The sequence below is a fragment of the Corythoichthys intestinalis genome, chromosome 13 (genome assembly GCF_030265065.1).
Source record: "Corythoichthys intestinalis isolate RoL2023-P3 chromosome 13, ASM3026506v1, whole genome shotgun sequence".
Taxonomy (NCBI): Eukaryota; Metazoa; Chordata; class Actinopteri; order Syngnathiformes; family Syngnathidae; genus Corythoichthys; species Corythoichthys intestinalis.
In genome coordinates this window covers 20,667,481-20,682,063 of record NC_080407.1, presented here as the reverse complement: position 1 = coordinate 20,682,063, position 14,583 = coordinate 20,667,481, and the positions used below count along the sequence as shown (strand labels likewise).

Below are 14,583 nucleotides of genomic sequence, written 5' to 3'. Positions count from 1 at the left end.
ACCCTTTTGTCATTTCTGTGTTTGAAATAAAGCTAAATTACCTGGAGCAGATAGTCCTTGATGTAGTTTCTGAAGTAGTTCATTAGAATCTTGAAGAGAGAGGACCCTCATGAATGAATTTAAGTAGCAAAATTTAAGACAAGAAAATTGATTTAGTTGCACTATAGAGAGAATATTGCTTTTTTGATACATTGAATTGTTAGGAAGCCACAGTATATACATGTGTCCGTTTTTTAAAATGCTAAAAATACAAGGATGACAGCAATTTGTTATAATTCTTCACAATCGGAGTAAATTCGACAATTGACAGACTAAAATACAATCTGTGATGAGTCACAAATGATCTTTTAGTCACTAATTAAACCTTTATTGCATGAATGTGTATTTTAATTTTATGTACTGTATCCGTGTTTCTTTTTCATTTCGGTAAAATCAGCAAGCTTTAAAGTGCCTGTGACACGAAAAAGCATGTTTATTTCATAATACACGCGGTATTTTATGCTCCTGAATGATATGGACCGCTTGGATGTGTGTGGAAGCGATCGCTATATTTATTTAGTTTTTTGAATCCCGCGCCAGGAAAATGAGTGACTTCCGGCTTCGGTCTTGCATTGAGGAGGAGGGCGCTGTGACGTGTTCGGTAGAAGACGTCCTCTTCACTATACAGCGTACTGTTGTGTATGGGGACGAATGATTCAGCTGATATTGCGGATGAATACGTTTATTTTTCGCATCACGCCAGCAAAACGGCTGCAGAAAAATCATTCTGTATGAGGGAGAGGCGTATGCGCCTTTTTGGAGTTTCAAAAGGTTCCCATTCACCGTGGATATTTACTGTGCGACCATTGGACTTACGAGGAAGTGAGTAAACATCTTGTTTTGTATTATGTCAAATACGAATACAGCGATTACAAACTTCCTTTAAATGAAGGACTACTTACGTTTGATCATTGATAGGCATGTAAAAAGCTGTCCTAATGGCCATTAGCAGCAGCCCGTTAGCTGCACAACAACTCCAGCCACCCTCCTCCGGGGAACGAACTGTAAATTGCTCTCCGCCGGGCGGTTTGCCGATCCGCAACGACAATAGACAACCAGGTCGTCATGTCAAATAATCCAGGATAGTTATGTGTGATTTTCCGCTTTGAAGACTTTGAAACATCACTCGGTTCGGGTTAGCATGTCGGCTAGCTGTCACGCCTTCTGGTTTGTTTACATTCTCCGAAGCTGGGGAAGGGAAATGACATATGTCCGATTTAGGTGTCATAAAATATCGTTCGGGAGGTGCGACAGTAAAAGTGAAGTCGACAGTTTTGACCATTATGGAGTAATTTTGCATTGTCGTCCTGAATAAATGCATTTTTATTATTTCATATTCCATTCAGCACAAGACTGTTATTTGTCATGACCATGCCATTTATTTAGCAATTGGGGAAAATACTTGGATAAAAAGAATATCCTGTAAAAATATTGAAGTAAAGAGACAGAAACAATGACATTTTGCCACTCTCTTCGTCTCGTTTTCCTCATTGTGAATAGTTCCCCCTCGACGGGCTGACTGGTCCTTCTCAAGCCCTTTATATAGCTATTGGGGAAAAATACTTGGATAAAAAGAATATCCTGTAAAAATATTGAAGTAAAGACACAGAAACAATGACATTTTGCCGCTCTCTTCGTCGCGTTTTCCTCATTGTGAATAGTTCTCCCTCGACGGGCTGACTGGTCCTTCTCAAGCCATTTATATTGTTATTGGGGAAAAATACTTGGATAAAAAGAATATCCTGTAAAAATATTGGAGTAGAGAGACTGAAACAATGACATTTGGCGGCTTTCTTCGTCGCGTTTTCCTCGTTCTGAATAATTCCCCCTCAATGGGCTGAAGAGTAAAATCGATGAGCCCAGTCTACCGCTGACGTCATTCACCTGTTGGGGACGCTAAAGCCCTATAATGGTAGGCGTGGCTAACTGGCAGATTAAAAGGCTAATTTCTCGTCATCTGTGTTTTGCTAAATTGTTGTATATAGTCGAATCGTCTCAAAATATGATTCTAATTCACATAATAATGCCATTTAAGACTTTTTTTCTCGTGTCGTATGCTCTTTAACAAAGTGATTGCTCACGCCTAAAGAGTTCATCTATCGGTTTAAAAAATATGGATTATTTTTTAATACATTTTTAATGTAATATTTTATATTCAATATAAATTTATGAAGTATGTATAAATATTATTGAAATAATAATGAGTGATGCTGAAAGCAAAAATAAAAGACGTGTGAAAAATAAACTAGTCTTTACGTTCGAATGGACGCAAATGACTACAATGTTAACACCGGAATTTCAAAGCAATTTTATTGTGACGAGGGGCTGGAGACAGCTCTATTTTCCACTCTCCTCTCAAAAAAGGCGACAGTCGTCAACGATAACCAGCCCTCCTCTTTCGCAATTGGACCACGCTCGTGATTGGCTGCGCAGACTTTGACTTGCTTGGCGCTAATCTCGTGATTGGCTGTGCGATGTTGACTCGCTTGCCACAGCCGCTCTCCCGATTGGCTTTTCATAAGAGAAAGAGATCAAAGAAATAAAAATATAAAGAAGATAAAAGGTAAAGAATCGCCATTTTTCCTCTTTTCTCGACGACGTGTCAAGCATTATGGTCTAAAAAATCATTAGCTAATCTCCGTCTCAGCATTCAGAAATCAAGTGGGGAAAATGCAAGCGAGACGGGAGGAACTTTGTGGAGTGAAAGAGGAGCCCCCACGTCAACGACACTCGACTGTGTGCAAACTAATGCACGCTAAGGTTCTTCACAGACGAGAAGGTACATGATGAGTATATTGTACATGACGGATCGCGTTGGTGAGAATTCATTTTTAATGTTAACAGTACTGCTGTCGAGAGATTCCAATTTTTAATCGCAGTGAATGTGTTGTCACCCACTTTGAAATTACTTTTGTGCTGGATTGAAAGACAACAAAACACGAATTTAAAAAAAAAAATGGCAAGGATGAATTCTCTCCAACAGAAATCAACTTTGGGTACACAAGTTTTCAAATGAAGAAACAAGATTTATTTGTGGTCTTGCAGATCTGTATGTCAGCCAAGCCCATTATCCTGAGCACCCGGAGTCTGCATGCATCAAAGAGGAGGAGAAAGAGTCGCCAACTGTCAAAGAGGAGGCAGGGTTCGTACACATTAAAGGTAATCCTAAGCATTGCTTTTTCCTCATTAGGACATATATATTAACCCTTTAACACCTAAGCCTATTTTGGCCGAATTTGCATGCATTTGATGTTGCCTTTATATTTCAAAGAAAAAATGGTTTACAATGGCCAAATTGGGTCCCTTTTTTCAGGACACCTTGAACTTCATGTCTAAACTGTTGTTTTCTTCACTGACCAATTATAATCCACATTTTGGACCCAAAAAGACAAAAAAATCCCAAAATCTTTTTTCAAAATTTGTAATGTTGACGTCCCATTGACAACCAAACATGCTCGACCAACCGTTTTGAAGCTTGATAATATTTATTCAACTTGTTAGGATAAAGATTCAATAGAAAAAATAAGATTGAATAGTTTTATGTTTGAAGGTTCAACACAAACAGCAGGTATGGTCATAGGCGTTTTTGGCCTTTACACATACTATGGTCAAAACAGGCTATATAGTGTGCAAAATAGTGAGAATATATCATCTAACACAAAAAGGGTTTGGAAGATATCTCTTTGTGAAGTTAGGTGTTGTACCCATCACCTTATCAAAAGTATATACGTACATGCAATCAAGCTTCTCGCACACACATCTACATAAAAATTGAAAAGATTAAAGTGAAGATAAAATATATATAACATTGAAAAAAAGTATTTTAAAAAGTATTGACAAGTAGTTCAATTTATTGGATTTTTCAGGCATGCGACCCAATAAAGTTTTTTTTTTTTTTTTTTTTTTTGCGCACTCAATAAAGCTTCTTCTTGAACAGGTCACTGGGCTGCGTCACACACAACGTCACACAACCTACTCTTTCGCCGTTTGCGCTCTACTGTCACTTATACTCGCCGAGACGCCAATTCATCAGAGGAAAACAAAGACAAATACGACTCATCTTCTTCCTTGAGTTAATGAAATAATGCATTAGCTTGTGCTAAATGTAGTTTTAGATTCATTCTGCACGTTTCAAAGTCGCTCGCTCAAACCAACCGGTGTTGTGCATTTTTCAGCACGACACCGGCCGCTGCTTGCTTCGCATGCCTCCCATTCAATAGTTGGCGCCTCGCTCGGAAATTTATTAAAAATGATCACTTTCGGTTGGTCCTTCCTGACATCACAACGACTCGTGGGATAAGTAGTCTTTTGTGCTGCTTTCACTTTTGAAAAAGGACAAGAAATGATGACAATATGGAGATGGATACATGGTCCATGCAGCGTTTTAATGCATATTTATGAGTGCAATAAAACTATAAAACTCAAATGACATTATCTCCCGTTTTTCTTGGCCGATTGACTTCAAATAAAAACTGGTGTGGACATCAACTTCCGCACTTTCAAACGATACCAACCAGCAGCACGTGGGTGATGTAATTACAGCGTGACAAAGCTTCAAAGACGATATGCGTAAACGCGTCGCTGCCATTCAAAAGTGAGATCATTTGCTGGATGACAAAACACGATATCTGTCATAAGCATTGATTAATGCTCATAGCAGTGTCATAATGTTAGTGTTATTGTCAGTTCTTATGGCGCCACTGTCAAATAAAGTGTCACCAAATAACATAACTAGCAATGAATGAAACAACTGGAACAGTAATTGAATAAATTATTAGCACAGAGCATGAATTTTGATTGTCATTTACGTATGTAGCTCTGCAATGCATGCTAGGAGACATGTTGACGACAACAGTGTTGACAGCAGGTGACAGCAGAGGTTGACCGTCTCCCTCAAGGGAGCAGTGATAGCCAAAAAGCATCTTCAAGCAATGAAGCTTTGCAGCCAATTGGTTCAAAGCATCATGGTGACTCATTTGGTCTTATGATGCCGCTGTCAAAAAAAAGTGTTACCGGTTAATATCTTTTGGTGCTAATTACCCATAATACCAAGGGCGTAGGTTTGGTCTCAATATTTTTAGGGACAATATAACAGCATGAGCTGCATGTACACTTTTTGCTGGGGACAGGACATTAATAAGACCAAACAGATTGGTTGAATGCCAGTCAGGGCTACATTTCTCACCAATAAGAACCTAATTAATTGATAAGCTAAATGTTTAATGCAAAATAAATCTCTATTGACTTGCACTAACTTTTACACTGCAAATTTTACAGTATAACATTTTAATCTGATAATTTTTCTTGAATCTAGTTGAATATTTTTTTCCATCTTGTTTTTAGTTGCAAAGGCTAGTTAACAATACATATGTCAAATACTTCCTCTTACTTTTAGTAAATATGACCATTTGTTCTTATTAGGCCCATACATCTAAAAGTGGGTCGTTTTTCACCTAAATCAAGAAAAAAAATGCTTTCAAATAATGTTTTGAACAATATCTACCCTTGAATTAAGAACATATTGTATCTGACAAACAAGTTTTTTTAAGACTAAATATACGAACTTTTTGTTTCAAATAAGACTTATTTTCCGTTCGCAATTTTTATTTCACGAAATCTGAATAAAATTTACTTGAAGCACTGGCAAATAATTTCACTTATTTCTAGTAGATTTACACTGAAAACAAGGGAGTTTAAGTTTTTCTTAATTTTTTAATTTTTATTTTTTGTCATTTTTAAAGAGGTGGGGTTTTGCAGTGCATACAGTATGTATTGGTTCAGGTCATACACTATTTGTTTTCAAAAACAACAAAAGACACATTTCGAAAACTTGAAGAATAAATGTCTGGATTTTATTAGCAAATTTAAATTACATTATTTGAACACAAGACATATTAACATACACAAGAAAGACAAACTTATTAATAATCTTTTAAGTATCCAGGAACGAAAAAAAACCCAACCTTTTTTAAATTAACACTCAAAATTGTCTTTCTAAATAAATCAAATATAACAAAAAATGTTCTTAGTCATGGAATAAATAAACTAAATAATAATGGAGCCTTCCTTCAGGATAAATGCCACTATTTTTGTCCACAAGCACAGCCAGACTCAACAAAAAATGAAAGCTCCTTTGGGCTGCTTTAAGACCACATAAGTAAAATATGAACGAAAACTGAGGAGAAGGGCGTAAACCTTGGTTCACTACATTTCTTACAGCTGAGCAGAGTTTCCTACATTTCTCATAGTTTAAGTATCGTTAACATAGTGAAAAACACATACAGGAAGACACTTCTACTGTACCTAAGCAGCTTCCTACTCAGGTTAGCAAGTTCACACAGTTTATCGTAATGGCAATGCCAACTCTATTTGTAAATAACCAAAGCCTAATTTATGTCTCCCAAACGTATTTTATATTGTAATTCACCATAACTTCCTGCTACACTTTTACTTTGGTGTATTTCCTATTCCGTGTGTTTTGCAATGTTTGTAAATTGAAAGCGGGCCAAAAGGAGTGACCGCAAACTGTGAGAGTTTTTGTCTAGTCTAGCGGCCCGTCTGGAAGAGGCAAAGCTCTTACTGTGATCCTGGTGATTGTTTTATTTTCCAAAGTGAATGGTTTTATTTTCTAATGGTTAAAGGGAACTTTTTGCAAGGTTTGATCATTAAAGACACCAAATCATCAGTCAAGTCTTACCCTATCACTTCCATTACTTATAGTGGCTTCTGGCCGGAGGAGGGAAGGCATGCCGACATGCAACGTAATTTCTGAACCGTGATTGAGAGTGTGCGCGTGCGTGTCAGGGGTGGGTCAAGTCATCAGCAATTCAAACGTGCGTTACAACATATGGGAAGACAATCTAAATGACCTAAAGTGGGGAGAACAAGTATTTGATACACTGCCAATGGGTTTTCTGATTGGCAGCATATCAAATACTTGTTCTCCCCACTGTATATAACTGAACACATTATACACTGCAAATAAGGTTGCTTGAAAGTTGGTGGGGACAATTTGAGCATCCTGAAAAGTTGGTAGTGTTTTGTCCCTACCGTCCCTATGCAAACCTACGGCCTTGCATAATTCAGTGAGAACTAATGCAGCTTATGTATTAGAGCAGGTCGGTATACCGAAAATTTACCGTTACCGAAATTCTTCACGATGACCGACGTAATTTTGACCATGTCGGTAAATTCGGTAATTTAATAAAAGAAGAAAATATAGTCTTTTCATCCCGCTTTGACTCTGTGTTGTTCGGCTATGTTCATTCCCCTTTAAGAAAGCAGACAGTGCGCTTACGTTTGGAGTCACATGGTTTTCAGGAAGCCAATCAAACAGAAGCCCGCTAGGCTAACGCTAGCAGCTAACGCTAGCGGCTAACGCTACAAGTAAACGGGATGAAGTCGGGCTTAAGTTAGCTTCGCCAAACTTTCACCCGACATTAAGTAAACTCTTGACGGGTTCCAGATAGGGATGGAAAAACCGAGGCTTTCTGAAACAATGAACCACTTTTAAGACAATTGCCCTAAATTGAATCACTGTTTGACACACTGCAAGAGCCCCATCTACTGGATAAACAGTGCACGTTTCTTTTTAAAAGTAAAGTTGACAAATTGCTTCAGCATTACATATCTTCAATAGAATTAAGTGGATGTCGTCTATTTCAACCAGGAGATCGTGTCGTTATAAAGTGTGATTTACACAATTAAAGTTGACCTCTTTAAGCCTGTGTCATTGCTTTTGTCTGTGAAGATGTGTTCAAAGCAGTATTTGTAATACACGACAGTGCTAGTCTTGTAAGTGGCTCGTCCTAGATGACGGGGAGTAACTATGTATTGTTTATTTTTTGTAAAAATTACAGTAGAGTAAGCATAGTGCTTGGGAACAGGAATATTATTTATTGCATACTGTAAGGATTTCCAAAATCATAAGATGTAAATAATTGAGCCGAATAAAAGAAAGGAAAGGTTTGTGAAACATTTTATTTTTTTAATTAAGTATAATTTCTCGGGGGCGGGTGGATGTGTCGTATTTGTATCTATTCTAAATATCTAAACGTATGCCACTATCTAGTGTATAACAATGCGGAATGAATTTAATGAAATTCAAGTGATATTTTTCAAGTCATACAAGCTGTTATAAATGTTCACACAAGAATTCTTATTGTTTACAAGATTTTTTTTAATACCTAATGTTTAGACTGCATGTGCAATTGTTAAATTGAAAGCTGGTAAATAAATTTAATGAGAAACTGTTAATTTGTATTCCATGCATTGATTCAAATTTTCAAATTATATAACAGTTTGCTTGGGCGAATTTATCGTCATTTATTGTTATCGAGGTAAATCTGCTCAATTTATCGTGATACGTACTAAAGGCCATATCGCCCAGCCCTATTATGTATGAACAAATGCCGTTTTTCTGTCAAATTTGGTGTATGGCAGCTTCTAAACGGGCGCACATCATAGTCCAAAATTTACAGTAATTGGGCAATGAGTCTAATCATTTAGAAATGTTTTATAAACATATTAACAAGTACACTGACATACACAGGCATCGTGCAGTGACAATAGAAAACATTTAGTCACAATTAAATTCTTATATTTAATCAATTGATATTGGACAAACACGTTATTGTGTTTACCAGTGATTCATTGCTTCCAACTGACAAGTTAGCTCCGCGCACAACACTGCAATCAGCCAGTTTTGTTGTTTCGGCGCATGCGCCATTAGGGGATCGCTTAGTCTTCCCCCAGGCGTTCAACGCTTTTGATTTGTAGCCGTAAACTTGAAATAGTCCACAGACAAGATTCCTAGTCGTCGAAAAGAAAGTTGTATTCACTCACCCGAACAAAAAAATCCAACGTCAGAATTTGGTGGTTGCTGATACAAATGCCTAAATACGAACACAAGTGCGTAAATATGAGTACAAATTTTTTATATACAAACATGAATCTCTAAATACGAGTATAAAGCTTCCATCTGCCGCGTTTTAATGACGTCACCACAAGAGGACTAAAGTTCTTCACACAATTCGATGGTAAATTTTCAGTCTTCGTTTTTTTTCGGACGCATTCTACGCGAAACAATGGTTCTTGCGGCTCAAAATGGAACCGCATATTTTTTTCCATGATTTTTTTGTGGATTCTTTTAAAAACCGCACCTTGCACTGAATCCACGAAACCCCAAGGGATCACTGTACTCGTCTTTTTGAAAAGAGGAAAGACGGTGCGGTAGTCCATAAAATATGTCAATGGTTTTTCTTGTGTCTTGCAGGTTTCAGAAACTATCTTGGTGCTGAGTGGCAGAAGCCACAATCTCCTGGCATTAAAGAGGATGTTGAGCTCCCCCAAATCAAAGAGGAGGAGCCAAAGTCTTGTCCACAGAAGCAACTTCCAATCAAAAAGGAGGAGGAAGACCTGCCATGCGTTAAAGAGGAGGAAGAGGAGGACCATATCACCAGGTCAACTGGTGAGCCCTTGGAGAGGGAAGATGGTCCGAGTGAGGCCAGCAGAGGGGCGGAGCCTCCAAGCGAGGGGAGTAGTAGCAGCTCAACAGAAGAATTGAAAGCAGACATTATCATCGCTCGGTCAGACAGAAATGGGGCAACGTCACACTCACCTTGCAATGCAATACGATACAATGCAATACAAAAACCTTTTTCCTGCTCAGTTTGTGGGAAAAGATTCAGTCGCAAGAGCACCTTAAAACAACACACAAGAACCCACATTGGCGAAAAATCTTTTTCTTGCTCAGTTTGTGGTCAAAGATGTAGTTGCAAGAGTTCCTTAAAAATACACACAAGAATCCACACTGGCGAAAAACCTTTTTCCTGCTCAGTTTGTGGTCAAAGATTCAGTCGCAAGAGCACCTTAAAACGACACACAAGAACCCACACTGGCGAAAAACCTTTTTCCTGCTCAGTTTGTGGTCAAGGATGCAGTTGCAAGAGTTCCTTAAAAATACACACAAGAATCCACACTGGCGAAAAACCTTTTTCCTGCTCTGTTTGTGGTCAAGGATTCGCTGAAAAAGGAACCTTAAAAAGACACAAAAGAACCCACACTGATGAAAAACCTTTTTCCTGCTCAGTTTGTGGTCAAAGATTCCGTCTCAAGAGCACCTTAAAACAACACACAAGAACCCACATTGGCGAAAAGTCTTTTTCTTGCTCAGTTTGTGGTCAAAGATGTAGTTGCGAGAGTTCCTTAAAAATACACACAAGAATCCACACTGGCGAAAAACCTTTTTCCTGCTCAGTTTGTGGTCAAAGATTCAGTCGCAAGAGCACCTTAAAACGACACACAGGAACCCACACTGGCGAAAAACCTTTTTCCTGCTCAGTTTGTGGTCAAGGATGCAGTTGCAAGAGTTCCTTAAAAATACACACAAGAATCCACACTGGCGAAAAACCTTTTTCCTGCTCTGTTTGTGGTCAAGGATTCGCTGAAAAAGGAACCTTAAAAAGACACAAAAGAACCCACACTGGCGAAAAACCTTTTTCCTGCTCAGTTTGTGGTCAAAGATTCAGTTGCAGGAGCACCTTAAAAAAACACACAAGAACCCACACTGGTGAAAAACCTTTTTCCTGCTCAGTTTGTGGTCAAGGATGCAGTTGCAAGAGTTCCTTAAAAATACACACAAGAATCCACACTGGCGAAAAACCTTTTTCCTGCTCAGTTTGTGATCAACGATTCACTCGGAAGCAAGACTTAAAACGACACACAAGAACCCACACTGGTGAAAAACCTTTTTCCTGCTCAGTTTGTGGTCAAAAAAGCAGTTGCAAGAGTTCCTTAAAAATACACACAAGAATCCACACTGGCGAAAAACCTTTTTCATGCTCAGTTTGTGATTAAAGATTCACTCGGAAGCAAGACTTAAAACAACACACAAGAACCCACACTGGTGAAAAATCTTTTTCTTGCTCAGTTTGTGGTCAAGGATGCAGTTGCAAGAGTTCCTTAAAAATACACACAAGAACCCACACTGACGAAAAACCTTTTTCCTGCTCAGTTTGTGGTCAAAGATTCATTCAGAAGGATTGGATGAAGAGACACTTGTGTGTTGAAGTGAGAAGCAGTGGCCAAAGACTGTTTTGCCTGTCATCCATGTTGGCTTTATCAGATTTTGTGCACGTAGGATGATTGTATTCCATAGAGCTTCCTTAAATCTTGTTGAGCATTGGTACTTTTGGTGCCTTGCTTTGTCCAATTGTTGTATGATGTACTATATATCCACCCTATTCCCAAAACCTCAGCTGATTGAACTCTATCAAGTTTGTAATGTTTGTGTGCCTTCTCAGTGGTCTTTCTTTTCATTCCAGCATATTATTCAGCTAGATGGGCGGGGCTGTGCTGTGGCGCATTAGGAGCGCTCATTATTTAAAGACACTGTCACTATATGCAAGTGTCGGACTATTGCTTAGTTAGTTTTACTTTACTTGTTTACTTTGTTTTTTTGCCTTTTCTGGTCATCGACATCTTCCCCTTGGTTTCCTTGCCGACTCGGTTCGTGCGCCTTTTTGTTTGTATTTTTTCTAGCGTGTTCTGGCATGCTCCCTTGGTTTTTTTGTAATAAATTCTAAACAAACTTCCTTGTCTGTGTTGGATCCGTATTATACGGGTCGCCGTTTCATTACAAAGTTAAGTGGCATTATTTGTATCATACTCTCCCTTTCAAACTACACTTTTCACATTTAATATTTGGAACAGCAGACCCCAAATTACAAAAATTACAAATCATTCAAAATACTGTCATTAAATTAATACGGAAAATTATATTTATTATTATTTATTTATTATTTAATATTTTGTTCAATATTGCTAAAATACTAATTATAAAAAAATAAAAAGTACTGGCTCACAAACAAGTTTTTTTTGTGTGAGGGGTTTAACTTTACCATGGCGCAAAAACGAATTTTTACTATACAAAAACCATAGACTTCATAATATTTGACAGGACACGGGAAATGGGGCTGAACCGTAGGGGGCCTATTTTGAAAAACTTCAAATTCAAATATTTTCAAAACCAACACTGCTACCGACCTAAACCCAAAACAGGCACCTACCTTAGCCTTACATGAGTCTCCATGAGCAGCGGCATCAAAAAATTCAAAGTCGTTTCCTTATAAAATCCCGATTCATTATTTTTTTATATTAGTATTACAAAACTTAAAATGGCTTTAAAATAATTAGACTTTACACTAGATGCACAAAAATCACCAAATGCAGAGATAATCACCTATATTTTCAGGATCAATAGCAATATTGAACATATATAGGTTTTTGACCAAAATAGCAAAATTTTCTTTTTAATGTACAAGTTTTTAACAGCTAATAAATCACTCAATTTAACATCATAAACTTAATTCTTGAGGAAAACATGCAGAATCAATCATAAATAATAAAGAGATGGCCGCTTGAGGACAGCCCAGCTCTCCAGTCTCCAGCTCTCCTCTGTCCACTAGCTCAACCAGGACGTCGATCATCATGGAGTCCGTGTCAATCTCCATGTTCTCATGCTGGACAAGCTCCTGCTTAGCCTGGACCTTCCTGGCCAGGTAGTCATCGTTCGTCGGCGGGTCCGGCTAGCTCTCTGGAAAGCTCGGGCAAGATCTCCCATCCTCTTTCTCCTCTAACTTGGTGCGGTCCAGGTCGGCCTGCACGTCACCGGGGAAGAACTCGACAAGCTTTAGCAAGTGCAGGCGCTGGGGCGGCCTGTTGCTGACCAAAAGGACAACAACAAAAGTGAAGTTATAATTTCATTTTACGTAAATATTTCGAAGTAGCAAAACAAAGAGCATTTTAAATTAAACAATCTTGTGAATGAATGCATAAATCCCAGATTTTTTAAAAAAAAAATATATATATAGATATGAACGTAAAACAGTACATTGAAAAAGCTCATTCGGATTGGGATCCCTCTATGGGTGCGTGGAATAAAGCCAGTGATGCTATGATGTTGTGAATCCGATCAGAGATTCGAAGAGGCTGTTCAGGATTTATTTTTGGTTTACTTCAGAGAATGATGAGAATGTGTGTGTGTGGTGTTCTGCAATACAGTATAACCATATGCAACATGTCAATTATATAATACACACGCGCATATGCTGTATAAAGGGCGTAGGTTTGGTCTAAACATTGGTAGGGACGATAAAACTGCATAACCTGCATGTACACTTTTTGCTGGGGACAGGACATTAATAAGACCAAACAGATTGGGTAAGCGGGGCAAAGGGCCACATATCTCAAGAATATGAACCTAATTAATTGATTGGCTAAATATATCAGTATTGACTAATAATAACTTTTACGTGCATTGGTTCAGGTGATTCAAACCTTTTTTTCCCAAAACCCACTAAAGAAACATTTTGAAAAGTTCCAGAATAAATGTCTAGTTTTTATTAGGAAACACAAACATAATGAAAATGATTCAATTAATAATGGTAGTGTCAGTTTTATCCTTACAAGAAATGGGAAGCCCATCTAAATTCCCTATATAACTGAACTCATTATATAATGCAAATAAGGTTGCTAAATATTTTTTGTTATTATTATACTGTAGTATAACCTAATACATGACCATATTAGTCCAAAAAGGTGACATAAAAAGCATTGAATAGGAGGGTTTCACGCGACGTCACAGCGCTGCCTTGTGAGAGCGCCAAAATCAGATGGGTTGCGCTTGAGCCCCCCGCCCGCCCTCCCTCCCCGGGCTGGCTGGGTGGGGGCAGTGGCCCTGGGTTGGCTCCCGCGCGGCTTCTCCGCCCGTCTGCATGGCTGTCGCGCGTCCGGTGGGGCTCGAGTGCTGCGGGATGCGGTAGTGCATGCTCGGGTTGGGCGTCTTGGTGCCGGGATTGGCGATGGGGCGGCGTAGGGTTGATCGCCAACGGGCTTACATTCCTAAGAGATTCACATGATTACTGGGTTCTAGATCACAGAACTGATTTGTGTACACTCTACCTCTTTCAATCACTTAGCTTATAGACACCCCCACCCCTGTCCCCCTCTTTCACTGGCCAATAGGCCCCCACATGGTGTAAACCGGAAATACATCTCGCTGACGATGGCACCAGCATATTAATAATTAGTCTAGATGTTCTATGTATTTCTTGTTGTTGTTTTTGAATGTGTTTCTTTTCTCTCTTCTCTTGTGTTGCTTTTCTTCTGTCCCCCCATAATCCCTTCCTGTTCGCTGCTTTGTCATAATAAAAGGGTATTTTGAATGATCACAATGGGAGTATACCAGATTCTCAATGTGAAACATTAAAACTGTTCAGACAACCCGGGCACTTAGACTTCCATTCTCTGTGTCAAACAGCTGAACAGGACAGGTTTTGAAAAAAAAAAAAAAAAAAAAAAAAAAAAAGAATAATTTCTTTAAATCCTTGTCTTCATTGAGTGAGTCCACTCAGCTTCTCACATCTTCCTCCTGCTAAGCAGTGTGGCCGGTACTTAAGATAGCGATGATTGACAGGTCTGTAGCTTTGATCTAGCCATAGACGGTTCGGTAGCTCAATGATCAAATTGTGGAAATCAGAGGCT

General features: G+C 38.6%; 1 protein-coding gene across 2 annotated transcripts; it reads left to right on the top strand.

Moving 5' to 3' along the window:
• Window positions 1-2,510: 2,510 nt before the first annotated feature.
• LOC130927856 (gastrula zinc finger protein XlCGF57.1-like) lies at window positions 2,511-11,542 on the top strand. Of its 2 annotated transcripts, XM_057853950.1 has the most exons (4): window positions 2,511-2,602; window positions 2,687-2,818; window positions 3,085-3,198; window positions 9,314-11,542. In XM_057853950.1, exons 2-4 carry the CDS (start codon window positions 2,710-2,712, stop codon window positions 10,894-10,896), a joined length of 1,806 nt encoding a protein of 601 aa, XP_057709933.1. In that variant the 5' UTR covers window positions 2,511-2,602; window positions 2,687-2,709; the 3' UTR covers window positions 10,897-11,542. The 2 variants fall into 2 exon arrangements, with proteins under 2 accessions (XP_057709933.1, XP_057709932.1); XM_057853949.1 differs by lacking the exon at window positions 2,511-2,602 and having other exon boundaries at window positions 2,626-2,818.
• Window positions 11,543-14,583: the final 3,041 nt, after the last annotated feature.

What these genes read in the sequence shown, in the direction of transcription:
- LOC130927856 (XM_057853950.1), top strand. Translation starts at nt 2,710, where the DNA reads ATGCAAGCGAGACGGGAGGAACTTTGTGGAGTGAAAGAGGAGCCCCCA. An exon ending in GGTTCTTCACAGACGAGAAG is followed by an intron (nt 2,819 to 3,084) that starts GTACATGATGAG and finishes GTGGTCTTGCAG; the next exon opens with ATCTGTATGTCAGCCAAGCC. An exon ending in AGGGTTCGTACACATTAAAG is followed by an intron (nt 3,199 to 9,313) that starts GTAATCCTAAGC and finishes TGTGTCTTGCAG; the next exon opens with GTTTCAGAAACTATCTTGGT.